Here is a 13,935-nt window from a genome sequence, read left to right on the forward strand (position 1 = left end):
AGATTAAAATACTATTGAAACAAATATCAATTTCCACAACTGTGAACCCTTTAATTACCTTATTTAGATACATGTCAATCCAGGCAAGAGTGATCAGTAATTTGAAAAGTACTGAGAGAGGGACCTCATAACATACTATATAAAATGGTTAAACCAACAAGAAGAAATATTGGAGAAATGAACCAGGACAAGAGTCCAGCTAAAAGTCCCCCAAAGGTTGAAGCACAAAATAATGAGGTCAACATCCAAACACTAGTTAAGGAAATAATCACAGGAGTGAGTAAAGAGTTTGAAAGAATTGTCATCAGAAATGCAGAAACAACAAATGAGACTCTGGAAGAAAACACTAATTATCTCACAGTTATTAGAGAGCTGAAAGCTGAAATAGCTGAGCTAAGAGTACAACTCGCTGAACAAGCTAAAACAGTATCAGAACAGGGTAACAAAATAGCTGAACTCCAGAAAACAGTAGAGGGGAGAGAGAATAGAATAAATGAGGCAGAAGACAGAATTAGCAAGATTGAGGACAAATTAGAGACAACTAAAAAACAAGTAGATCTCAAAAGGAGATTAAGAGATACTGAAAACAACAATATAGACCTATGGGATGACTTCAAAAGAAATAATATATGCATTATTGGCTTAGCAGAGGAAGAAAGAGAGGGAGGGGAAGAAAGCATTATTCAGGACATAATAGCCGAGAACTTCTCTAGTCTAGACAACATAAAAGACATAAAGATTTAAAGAGCCTAGAGGGTCCAGATATAAAGACACCAAGACAAATAATATTGAGAATGAAAAGGAATAAGGATAAAGAAAGGATCCTCAAGGCTGCAAGACAAAAAGAAAGAGTCACCTACAGAGGAAAACCTATAAGGTTAGCAGCAGATGTCTCCACCCAAACACTACAGGCCAGAAGAGAATGGCAAGATATCTATCAAGTGCTCAATGAGAAAGGCTTTCAACCAAGACTACTGTATCCTGCTAGAGTGTCATTCAGACTAGATGGAGGCATAAAAACCTTCTCAGACAAGCAACAGTTGAAAGAATCAACTATTACCAAGCCTTCCCTGAAAGAAGTTCTGAAAGGTCTCCTATAAACAGCCAGACCACCATAAATAGACCATCTATCAGAACACTCTAAAACTCTACGAGAATGGCATTAAAATATCTTTAATCTTTGATATCACTAAATGTCAATGGCCTGAATTCACCTATTAAAAGGCATAAACTTGGAAGATGGATCAGAAAACACAATCCGACAATAGGCTGTCTACAGAAAACCCAACTAACTCAACAAGACAAACAAAGACTCAAAGTGAAAGGATGGAGAATTATCATACAAGCCAATGGCCCACAAAAAGGGCAGGAACAGCTATTCTCATATCTGATATGATAGACCTTAAAATAAATAAAATTTTAAAAGATAGGGATGGACACTACTTAATGCTCAGTGGATCAGTAAATCAAGAGAACTTAACAATTATTAACATCTATGAACCCAATGAGAAGCCATCTAAATACATCAAACATCTGCTGAAAGAGCTACAGCAATATATACAGCAACACAATCATATTGGGGGACTTCAACACCCCACTCTCTCAACTTGACAGATCATCCAGGCAGAAAATCAATAAAGACATGAGGGAGCTAAATGAGGAGATAGATAAAATAGAACTATTGGACATTTTCAGAGTCACTCATCCCAAGAAACTGGAATAAACTTTCTACTGAAGTCCACATGGATCATTCTCAAGGATAGATCATATGTTAGGCCACAAAGACAGCATCAGCAAATTCAACAGCATTGAAATCATCCCAGACATCTTTTCAGACCACAGTGGAATTAAACTAGCACTTAACCATCAACAAAAGATTAGTAATAGTCCCAAAATGTGGAAGCTTAACAGTACACTTCTTAACAACTACTGGGTTGAAGCGGAAATAAAGGAAGAAATCAAAATGTTTCAATAGTTCAATGAAAATGAAGACACAAGCTATCAAAATGTTTGGGACACATTTAAGACAGTACTGAGGGGGAAGTTCATAGCCATACAAGCACACATTAAGAAACAAGAAAAAGCACAAATAAACTGCCTGATTGCACATCTTAAAGACCTAGAAGAAGAAGAACAAAGGAACCCTAAAGCAACCAGAAAGACAGAAATAACTAGTTAAGGCAGAAATAAATAACATTGAAAATAAGAAAACCATATAAAGCTCAACAAAAGTAAATGTTGGTTCTTCAAAAGAGTAAACAAAATTGACAAACCAGATTCACAAAACAAAAAAGGGAGAAGACCCAAATAAATCAGATCATAAATGAAAGAGGAGATATCACAACAGACGCCGCAGAAATTCAACATATCATGTGAGGCTTCTATGAACAACTATATGCCAACAACATTGTTGTCTTAAAAAAAAAAGACAACAATGAGATACCAGTTCACTCCTGTGAAAATGTCATACATCAGAAAAGGTAACAGCAAAAAGTGCTGAGGAGGTTGTGGGGGTCAAAGGAACCCTCCTACATTGCTGGTGGGAATGTAAATTGGTCCAACCTCTGTGGAGAACAGTCTGGAGAACTCTCAGAAGGCTAGAAATGGACTTACCCTATGATCCTGCAATTCCTCTCCTGGGGATATATCCTAAGGAACTCAAGACATCCATCCAAAAAGATCTGTGTACACATATGTTCTTAGCAGCACAATTTGTGATTGCCAAAACCTGGAAACAATCCAGGTGTCCAACTGGTTGAGCAAGTTGTGGCATATATACACAATGGAATACTACTCAGCTATAAAAAATGGTGGCTTTACAGTTTTCAGCCGATCTTGAATGGACCTTGAAAAATTCATGTTAAGTGAAATAAGTCAGAAACAGAAGGATGAATATGGGATGATCTCATTCTCAGGCCGAAGTTGAAAAACAAGATCATAAGAGAAAACACAAGTAGAACATGAACTGGAATTGGTATGTTGCATCAAAGTATAAGACTCTGGGATGGGTGGAGGGGGGAGAATACAGGTCCAAGAAGGATGACAGAGGACCTAGTGGAGTTGTATTGTTATATGGAAAACTGGGAAATGTTATGCATATACAAACTATTGTATTTACTGTCAAATGTAAAACATTAATTCCCCAATAAAGAAATTTAAAAAAATAATATTGTATCTTTGGGGACAAAATGTATGGAACTGAATCATTCTATTATACATTTTAATTAACATAATATTATATATCAATTTCAACTCAATAAAAAGAAGAAAAAAGTATAGTTACCCTGTTTGTTTTTATTACCTTTGCATAATCTGGTCAAGATCATGTCTTCTAGGAACTATGTAATAGTCCAACAAGTGGTAACTAAAGATATAAAAAACCTGGAAAGAATGCCACTAGTAGGGAAGACAGCAGTCTCAAAGCTGTCACTTCCTAGCTGTTTGACCTTGAGCAAAATCCTTTCCCTCTCTGAGCTTCAATATTTTCATTTCTAAAATGAGCCTAACATCATCTTCACTACCACAAACAGCTGTTGTAAGGATTAAAGTGTAATGACATTTTTTATTATTACTAATGTAAGTAAGCTCCCCATTCTGCAGGCCACTAATACTGTGCCCTGAAATGGTGTATATTCTCAGGATCTGTTATGGGTATCTTCTGAAATTTACTTTTGGAAAAAAAAAAATTGAGTTCAGAGGCCACACTCAAGCATGGTGTAGGTATGAAGTGGAGAGAGGGTATCCATGTTGAGTCAAGGGGATGTGTATGGCACAACATCTCAGAAAGGGAGAATTGAGGGCTTATGATTCAGGTTTTGAAATTTGAACTCTACCATAGTCAATGTTTTGTTTTCTCACCATTTCTTTTTCTGTTTATGTGTTGCTGCAGGTGCATAATGACTGTCGCAGACGGTTTTCCAAGGAATGCTGGTTCGGGAGTCATCGCTCATCAGTCATCCCTCCTACTGCCCTGAGCGATCCCAAAGGCAATGGTGAGTAGCAAAATTTAATCATAGAAATACAGTGGGGAGGGTACAAAAACTGGGAGGGGGTTGTTGTGGTTAAATTATCTTCCTTAACTAGTCAGTCATCTGGGAAGGTTAGATGTGTGTATGCATGCAGAGACAGCTAATGTTATGCTTGTGATCTTTCAGATAGTGCAATTTGTTGTTTATGGTATGTTTATATTGTTTATGGTATTTATGTACGTGGGCATAATCTCTGTAGCTATTGTCACAGTTGTTTCTGAATGGTCAGAATTGTTTTCATAATTTCCAGTCACTGCGTACTCCATGAAATTAGTTTGCTTGTGTCCAAGTGGTCAAGAGAGGAAATGCATGAAGGCCCAGGTTATGTTACTTTCAAAATTTAAACTAACACCAAGATTGTACTAGGATGGGGAAATGGCATCATGATTCTGCAAAAGAATTCTATGTCTGAGACTCTGAGGTCCCAGGTTCAATCCTCAGCAACACTATAAACCAGTTGAACAGAGTTCTTCTCTTTCTCTGTATGTGTCTTCCTCTCTATGCCTCTCTCATTAAAATAAAATAAAATATATATTACAAATATTGTATCCATATCTGAACCTCACATGGCTATTGCCCCCATATCCTCTACTGAAGCTTTGTCAAATCCTGGGCATTCATGATTCATTGAGAATTCTATTCAAATTGTGTTTGAAGACTGCAAAGTGATTTAATGTATGGGCACCACCAGAGCTTATAGTTACTGTGAACTCAAGATATTGATAGGACAGTTGTCAAACACTTTAATGATTGAGTATCAGAAAATGTTAGAAGAAACCAACTATAGGTTTCACAGAAAGAGGGTAGTAATAATATAAGTACAACATGAGTAAGCTTTGTGTAGTTTTCTCTTAGGATGTCTAGAGATGTTAGAAAATGGGATCAAAGGAAATGGATGTTTTGTTTAGCCTTCTGCTTGTTTTTTAAGAGTAGATGAAACATTGAAACAGTATGGCATAAGAGGAAAAATAAGAGCCAGGCAAATGTTTACTTACTAACTAGTTCATTTACTAGATAGGTGACCTTGGGTTAGTCATTAAGTTGTCTGAGTTTTGCTTTCCTGGTCTGCAAATGGAATGATACTTTCATTGTAAGAATACATGATCATATGGAGAGGGTCAAAATATCCAGATGTGTAACCCCCAAAAGGCCACAAAACTAAATGTCTAGTCTTCTATCCTAAAGAAAATTGTAGATCTTACTAGGATGTCTTCTGAGTTCATCTTTTCATTTTTTTCCCTTTTGCTTCTTCTGAAGGTCTCTCCATCCTGCCATTGAGTTTGTTTTGTTTTGTTTTGTTTCAGTACTCATAAATAAAGACTGGGAGCTGTCATTACCAAAATTATATATCACAACTTAAAAAAAGACATGAACTATTTTATAAACACTAAGAAATCTGACAAATTCACTAACTGACATGTTATCATTCCACTAAGCCATTGAAGAGATACACTGCTCTTTCATACTACTTTGGATATGGTCACCTCCACTACATACAAAACCCTCCCCAGAATATTTTCATCTATATTCTGATAATGTACCATTTCCCCTGTCTAACATGTGATATGTCCACTGGTTCAGAAGTGATGAGTAAAGGGGCATTTCATTGATTTAAACATTATCCCTGTGCTGACATTTGCTCCCCACTTCACTGACATAGATCAGCCAATGTTAGCTGAGAGCAAACAGAGAAGATACTGTATAGTTTCCTCAGAGAACAGAGGGTGCAAGGATCCTAGTAGCTGTTACAACACAATTTCCGAGCTATGTATAGCACATAATGCAAATATGCACGCATACGGTTAGAAACACTCAGAGTCAATGTCAGTCTAGTCTCTTCCAGTTCAGTTTCCAACCTTAACACAGAAACAGATAGGTAGAAATTAAAAAAGAAAAGAAAAGAAAAGAAAAGAGAAGAGAAGAGAAGAAAAGAAAAGAAGCAAATAAGTATGGTGTCGAGAATGAGCATTCCACACTACTTTGTGCTAATTTAGCATCCTTCTCTGGTTTGAGCTGAACATATTTGGCATGGTCTGTTTGTTGCCTGTTGGCATGATAGTATTGAAGTGGTTCAAAGAATCTTGAAGGTGTTGTTGTTGTTGTTGTTGTTGTCCTTTGCTCATTCAGACCATTGGCTAATCTGAAGCTTAAAGTCACTTAAGTACCTTAAATCATTTTCATAACTTATGCTGCCAAATGAAGTTCCTACACTCCTGTTCTACAGATTATTTATTTGTTTGTTTATTTATTTATTTTTGTCACAAGAATTGTCACTTGGGCTCAAAGCCTTGTCCACCATACCACTGTTTATTTTTAATATTTTTATATTACAGAATTACATGTCGACAGGGGTTTGAACTCACACCATTCCCACCACCAGAGTTCTGAATCTTCACTCTCCCCACTGCAATTCACCACAGTTCCCCTAAAGTTGTAGACATGGGCCAACCATCTTCTCTATCTTCCTATAAGTATCTGTCCACGTTTATACATAGTTGCACTATCTTCTGATGCAATCCTCTCTTCCCCTCTAAGCCACTCATAGCATCGCAGCTACCTCCATATGTTCTTCTTCTTTTCCTCCTTCTCTCTCTCTCTCTCTCTCTCTCTCTCTCTCTCTCTCTCTCTCTCTCTCTCTCCTGATGGAGCTGGAGAGCAGAGTCCTCTTATCTTCATACTATCATTTCTCCCCCTCTGGAAGTATGGATCAAGGTTGTTTATGGGGAACAGAAGGTAGGAGTTCTGGCTTCTGTAGCTGCTTCTCTGCTGAGCATGGGTATTGACAGGTTGATCCATACCCTCAACCTGTTTCTATATTTCCCTAGTGGACCAGAGCTCTGTGGAAGCAAGGGTCCAGGACACACTGGTGAGGTCGTCTGCCCAGAGAAATTGGGGCAGAATCATGGTAGCATCTGTAACTTGATGTCTAGAAGGTGGCATGACCTAAGTTGAGACAAGATGGTTAATGAACAGGAACCAAAAAGTAGGATCAGAGAAGATGAGATTGGGAATTTTAGGGTAGAAGAAAGCTAGTAGAACCATTTTAGACATGTTCCTGTGGGCATAGAACTATAGTAGTTGTGCTTGAGTTTGGTAGCTAGCCTGAGGTTGGATGAGAATACTGTCAGAAAGAGTGGTGTTAGAGTAGAGAAAGGGGCTAGAAAGTTGGATTCGGGCAGGGAGTAGCTCCCATTCTTATATAAAAAAAAAAATCTGTAGCTAAAATTAACTATGTACCTCCATCCACCTGCTCCAGGGCCCATATGTAAAGACATATTTATATTTAGTGCCAGAGCCTGTGTAACCTCTAAGTCCCTATTGGTCTGAGCTTATAGCTCATGGTCACATCTGAGGAACATTGCAGGCTGCACTCATTTCAGGACCAGTCTTTTTCAAGTGGCAAAGCAGGATACCCCCAGCCTCCCTTATGAGACTGGGGCTATCCCTACCGTCATTGCTTTATGGTAGAGCCAAGGTCCTAAGAGGGCCCACAAGATGCTATTCCTTATGGAAGCGACCAGTGGTAGTGGAGAGAGGGACCCTTTAGAGGTCAAGGTCCATCATATGTGTATGGGAATCCAAGGATTCCCTAACTAGGGCCCCAGATGGTGTGATATTGACCAAAGAGGCCATTACTAAGTGGGCTAGTATCCTGCCCTTATCTAACTTTTGTAGTCCTTTCTTTATCTGATTATCTTAGATTTTCTCTCAGTTGTTTAGGCATTGAGTATCATTTGTTGGCCCCAGCCAGAGTTAGGTTTGGGGGATCTGTCTTCTTTGGGACTTTCTGTTAGGTTATCCTGCTAATTTGTTCTAAATCCAACCAATTACAGAATTTATGATGCCTTCTTTATGCACTTAAACCATTATTGAGCACTTTGACTTTGAGCTATATGGTTGCCCCTTGTTTATGGATACATGTACACCTGTATCCAGTACCCTAAACCCTAGCCTAATCTGGTTATTTATTTAGTTAAATGACATACCATCTAACGTGTAGGTACTTCCATCTGCTAGGAAAGGTCTCACCAGATTTGAAGAGTTGTGAGATTGACTTCTCAGGCTGGTATCCAGGTTACAGTCCACAGTAGGATTTCAACAGCAGCATAAATTGCACGGCAGCACCAGTAGCAATTTGGTTGAAGTTGACAAAGTTGGTATGGCAGTAAGGAATCATAGAGAAGGAATTTCAAGAAGTATGGGCATATCCTAAAGGTGTCAGGACTAGGAGAAATTCGGGTTTTAAACAGAAAGCAAGGATTTTCTTATAGTCTTAGAGAAAGTTAAAATATCAATAATTATTATAGCCAGGTTTGTTGGGAGGGTTAGTATCTATATTAATATACTTGATTTCATTATGCTTTGAACCCTTTTAGTGGTATCTGAACCTCTTTGTATTTTAAATACTTACAAGGTCAAAAGGTCTTGCCCTCTCTGGCCTAAAGCTATAGTTGATTCACATGTTTGCAGAGCTATATTTTCAGATACATTTTTAGAGATCCATGAACAATTAATCCCTTTATCAGAGTTTGATCAGTGTACAAATCTAGGATAAATATTAGCAAAAACTAATATTTGTGCTTAGGGCTACAGTCTAGGCAGTTAGGGGACTTGATATATTAAATCTATCCACAACCCTCCATGTTGTATTACTATTGATAGAACTAAATAATGATAGGACTAGAGTTCCACATCTTCCCCACTACCGAAATTCTGTGTCCTCCCCCCCTCCCCCCCTCCCCCCCTAGGTAACCACTATAGTTTTCCCAATTTAAATATGGGTTGCATTGTGTCTGGTTGTTTTTTTTTTTTCTGATTGTTTATTTTAAGTATGTGTGTTCAGTCCCTAGGTAACCACTATAGTTTTCCAAATTTAAATATGGGTTGTATCTGGTTGTTTATTTTAAGTGTGTGTGTTCAGTTCTCTAAACTCCACATATGAGTGGTTCCATCCATTTTATCCCAAAGGATGTAAAATCATCTTTTTTTATTGCTCAGTAGTACTCCATTGAGTATATGTCCCATAACTTTTTTAACCAGTCATCTGTGGAGGGACATTGTGATTGCTTCCAAATTTTTGCTATTGTAGATAATGCAGCTATGAACATGAGGATGCATATACCCCCTTTGAATTAGTGATATTAGTGATATTATCTTTTGGATAAATGCCTAGGAGTGGCATTGCTGGGTCATAAGGTACTTACATCTGTATTTGCTTAAGGATTCTCCATACTATAATGTTTGCACCATTTTACATTCCCACCAGCAGTATATTAGAGTTTTTTCTCTCCACATCCTTTCCAACATTTATCTTCTCCTGTTTTGTTGATGAAGGCCATTACAACAGGTGTGAGATGGTATCTCAATGTGCTTTTAATTTGCATTTCTCTGGTGATGAGTGAATTAGAACATTTCTGCATATGTCTGTGGGCCATGCATATCTCTTCTTTGAGTAACTGTCTATGCATGTCCTCTGCCCACTTTTTTATTGGGTTGTTATTTTTCTTTTTGTTGAGCTGAATGAGTTCTTTATAGATGTTTGATATCAAGTGCTTGCCTGAAGTATGATGTGTTCTCCCATTTGGTGGGTTTCCTGTTTATCTTTATGGAGTTTTCTTTTGATGTATGTATGGAAGCTTTTTAATTTGATATAGTCCCAATTGCTCAATCTTGCTTTTGTTTCCCTTGCCCATGGGGTGAAGTCTTCAAATATGTCTTTAGTGTTAATGTCATGAAATGTTTCTATGTATTTTATACTTTCAGATCTGATATCCAGATCTTTGATCCATTTTGAGTTAATTTTGGTGTATGGTGTTAATTGGTAGTCAGTCTAGTTTCGTTTTTCTACATGTGGCTGTCCAATTCTGCCAACACCATTTGTTAAAGAGATTTTCTTTTCCCCGATGGGCAGATTTGGCCCCTTTGTCATATATGAGGTGTCATGTATGGATTGAGTTCTGAGCTCTTGTCATATGCCATTAGTCCATATGACCATTTTTGTTCCAGTACCACACTGCTTTGATTACTACTGCTCTGTAGTATAACCTGAAGTCGGGTATTGTGATACCTCCATTTTTCTTCTTTATCCTTGGGGGTGTTTTTGTTATTTGTGATTTTTTAGAGTTCCACACAAATTTTTGAATAATCTGTTCAGTTTCCTTGCTTTGGGGATCAGGGTGATGTTAGCCTCATAGAATGTATTTGGGAGTGTTCCCTCTTCTATTTTCTGGAAGAGTTTAAGGAGGATGGGTGTTAGTTCTTTAAATGTTTTGTAAAATTTATTAGTATAGCCATCTGGGCTTTTGTTCTTGGGTAGGCTTTTGATTACTGTTTCAATTTCTTTGCTAGTGATCGGCCTGTTAAGTTTATCTACTTCCTCTTGTGTCAAGGTTGGTAGTGGGTATGACTCTAAGAATGTGTCCATTTCTTTTAAGTTGTCAAATTTGGTTCCATACAGATATCTGTAATATTCTTGCATAATCTTTTGAATCTCTATCTTATCTGTTATAATATTTCCTCTTTCATTTCTGAGTGATTCCACAAAAGGTTTTACCATCTTTTTCTCTTGGTGAGTGTAGCTGGTGGCTTATCTATTTTATTTATCCTTTCAAAGAACCAGCTCTTGGTTTCATTAATCTTCCTAATGGTCTTCTTGTTTTCTATTTCATGGATTTCTGCTCTGTTTTTGACTATTTCCTGTCTCCTGCTGACTGTTGGTTCTTTTTGTTGCTCCACTTCTAGTTGATTGAGGTGGGTTGCTAGATGGTTTACTAGTGATCTCTCCTGTTTATTAATGTGGGTCTGTTTTGCTATAACTTCCCTCTCAGCACTGGCTTTGCTGTATCCTGTAGGGTCTGGTAACTGGTTTTTTCATTTACGTTGGTATTGAAATAATGCCAAATTTCTTTCTTTCTTTCTTTCTTTCTTTCTTTCTTTTTTTATAAAAAGGAAACACTGATAAAAACCATAGGATAAAAGGGGAACAACTCCACACAATTCCCATCATCAGAACTCCGTATCCCATCCCCTCCCTTGATAGCTTTCCTGTTCTTAACCCTCTGGGAGTATGGGTCCAAGGTCATTGTAGGATGCAGAAGGTGGAAGATCTGGCTTCTGTAATTGCTTCCCCGCTGGACATGGGCATTGACAGGTCAATCCATACTCCCAGCCTGCCTCTCTCTTTCTCTAGTGGGGTGGGGTTCTGTCTCTACAATGACCCATTTATTGTTTAGTAGCATATTGTTTAGTCTCCAGGCTTTGGGGAAATTTATTTTGCTTTTTTGGTTGATTTCTAGTTTCATACCTTCATGGTCTGAGAGGATGCATTTTATAATTTTAATATTTACATATTTGTTTAGACTGTCTTTGTGGCCCAGTACATGGTCAATCCTTGTAAGTGTTCCATGTGTACTTGAGAAGAATGTGTATCCATTACTTTTGGGATGGGAAGTTCTGGATATATTTATTAGGTCCATTTCATTTATGGTTTCATTTAAGTTTGCTATTTCTCTATTGATTTTTTTTGTCCAGATGTTCTGTCTCTTACTGTGAGTGGTGTGTTGAAATCTCCTACTATTATTATGTTACTATCAATGTCTCCCTTGAATTCAGTAAGTGTTTGTTTTATATATTTGGGTGCTCCTAAATTAGGGGCATATATATTTATGATGGTTATAGCTTCTTGTTGGACTGATTATTTAACCATATGTAATGTCCTTCTCTATCTTTGATTACTTTATTTGCCTGAAAGTCTATTTTATCAGAGAACAGGATAGCAGTCCCTGACATTTTTTTGTGTTATTAACTTGGAACATCTTGCTCCAACCACTTATATTCAGTTTCCATTTGTCTTTTCTTTGGCTGTGTGTTTTCTGAAGACGTATAATAGATCTTATCCTTGAATTCATTTAACTACTCTGAGTCATTTGACAGGTGAATTTAGGTCTTTAACATTTATGGTGATTATTGATATATGTTGTTTACTTATGTCCATTCTGATTTTTGTTTTGAGATTATTTTAAATATATGTTTTAATCTTTATTTGCTGTATAGAGACAGTCAGAAATTGAGAGGGAAGGGAGTGATAGAGAGGGAGAGAGACAGAAAGACACCTGCAGCACTGCTTCAGCACTTGGGAAGCTTTTCCCCTGCAGGTGGGGACCTGAGGCTCAAACCTGGGTCCTTGAGCACTGTAACATGTACGCTCAACCAGGTGCACCACCACCTGGCCCCTTGAGATTATTTTAAATTGTTGAAATTTTTCCCATTTGTTTCTATCTGACCTACTGTGTAGATGAGTTTCTATAATGAATTCCTCACAGATTATTCTTGTGTTTTCTGTAAATCTCTATTCCCTGTTTTGTTTTGTGTTTACCGGGTGTGTAATAACTAGCGTTGTGTGTCTAGAAAAGTCTTTATGTTGATCTTGATTAACAAACACTTGATAGGGCTTCTTTGTCTTTTAATTCCCTCCCCTATTTGCTTGTTGATCTTTTCTATTTTATTGTGTTCTTGTTTCTAGTTTACTGCTGTTTACCTCTCTGAGAACATATGTTCCTTTGTTTCCTCCTTTCTTGTAAGACTCCAGTCAGTATTTGTTAGGTGGGGTTGATTGTAGTAAATTCTTTTAGTTTTTGAATATTTGGGAATATCTTTATTTCTTATTCATACTTGAAGGATAATTTTGCAGGATACAAAATTCGTGACTGAAATTCCCTCTCCTTTAGTGCCTTAAATATGTCATCCCATTCTCTCCTTGCCTCTAGGGTTTGTGAAGAAAAATCTGATATTTCTCCCTTTGTATGTAAAGTCTTTCCTTTCCAAAGCCTGCAAAATTTCCTCCTTGTCATTGGGCTTTAATAATTTTACAATAATGTGTCTTGCTGTTGGTCATTTTGGATTTGTGAACCTAGGTGATCAGTCTGCCTCCAAAATAAGTATGTTCTGAGGATAGGTAAGGGAAATTTTCATCTAATTTTTTTCTGAATATTACCTCTGGGCCTTTGGCCCAGTCTACCTCCTCAGGTATCCCTAGAACTCGTATATTCGACCTTTTTATGGAGTTTGCAATTTCACAGAGAGTAGCTTCATTCTTTCTAAACCTTTCCTCTCCCTCATCAATGAATTGAAAGAGTGGGCTAGTTGTGTCTTCTAGATTGGAAATTCTTTCTTCTGCATATGTGAGTCTATTTCCTAAGCCTTTTACCTGAGTTTGAACTGCATTAAAGGTGTCTTTCAGTCCTTACATTTCTGTTTGAAATTTTTCTTCCATGCTGCTTAGCTGCTTAGTGAACTCTGCTTGGACTTCTTCTTTCATGCTTTGTAGCTTCTTATCAAATTCCGAAGTAAAATTCTCTTTCAACTCTTGCTTAAATTCTTGTAAAGTTCTAATAAGCTTTCTATAGTCTGTCTCTGATAGACACTCTGCATCTGGAATTCCTTGGATTTCTTATGATTTGTTTCTCTCTGTTGTGGCATATTTAACTGTCTACCTCTTTCTTTTAGCATGTAAGGTGTTGGTTATTGTTGGCCAGCAGGTGGTGCTGTTGTGATCTTTGCGTTCCACTTATTTGTATAATCGTCAGTGGTGGGTTGGGGGAAGGGTGTTTTGGGCTATCTTGTGGGCTGAGTTTTTATGTCTTGGTCTTAAACTCAGACTGAGAGAAAACAAAAGTGAACACTCACAAAAAAGAATAAAGATTAAAAAAACCTGAGTCAAAGATTGAAAGGGTTTAGCCTCCAATTTCTTTTCTCCTGGGTAGTTTGATAACTGCGTTACTGTTCAAGATGGCACCAGTTGGTGCTGAGCACCGTCTGCCCAAAGCTCTTGTGTCAGCCCACTCCCCTATTTCCCCAACTGTTGGCGCCGGCATCCACCTGAGGCTGTGAATTTCTTTCAGCTGCATAT

General features: G+C 37.6%; 1 protein-coding gene across 1 annotated transcript in view; it reads left to right on the plus strand.

Moving 5' to 3' along the window:
• DGKK (diacylglycerol kinase kappa) overlaps positions 1–13,935 on the plus strand; it is a 235,778-nt gene that overhangs the window by 151,268 nt on the left and 70,575 nt on the right. The window contains exon 8 of the mRNA XM_060183573.1: positions 3,890–3,992. Coding sequence (XP_060039556.1) covers positions 3,890–3,992 — 103 coding nt within the window. The remainder of the gene's footprint in view (positions 1–3,889; positions 3,993–13,935) is intronic.

Source organism: Erinaceus europaeus, chromosome X, assembly GCF_950295315.1.
Source record: "Erinaceus europaeus chromosome X, mEriEur2.1, whole genome shotgun sequence".
NCBI classification, from domain to species: domain Eukaryota; kingdom Metazoa; phylum Chordata; class Mammalia; order Eulipotyphla; family Erinaceidae; genus Erinaceus; species Erinaceus europaeus.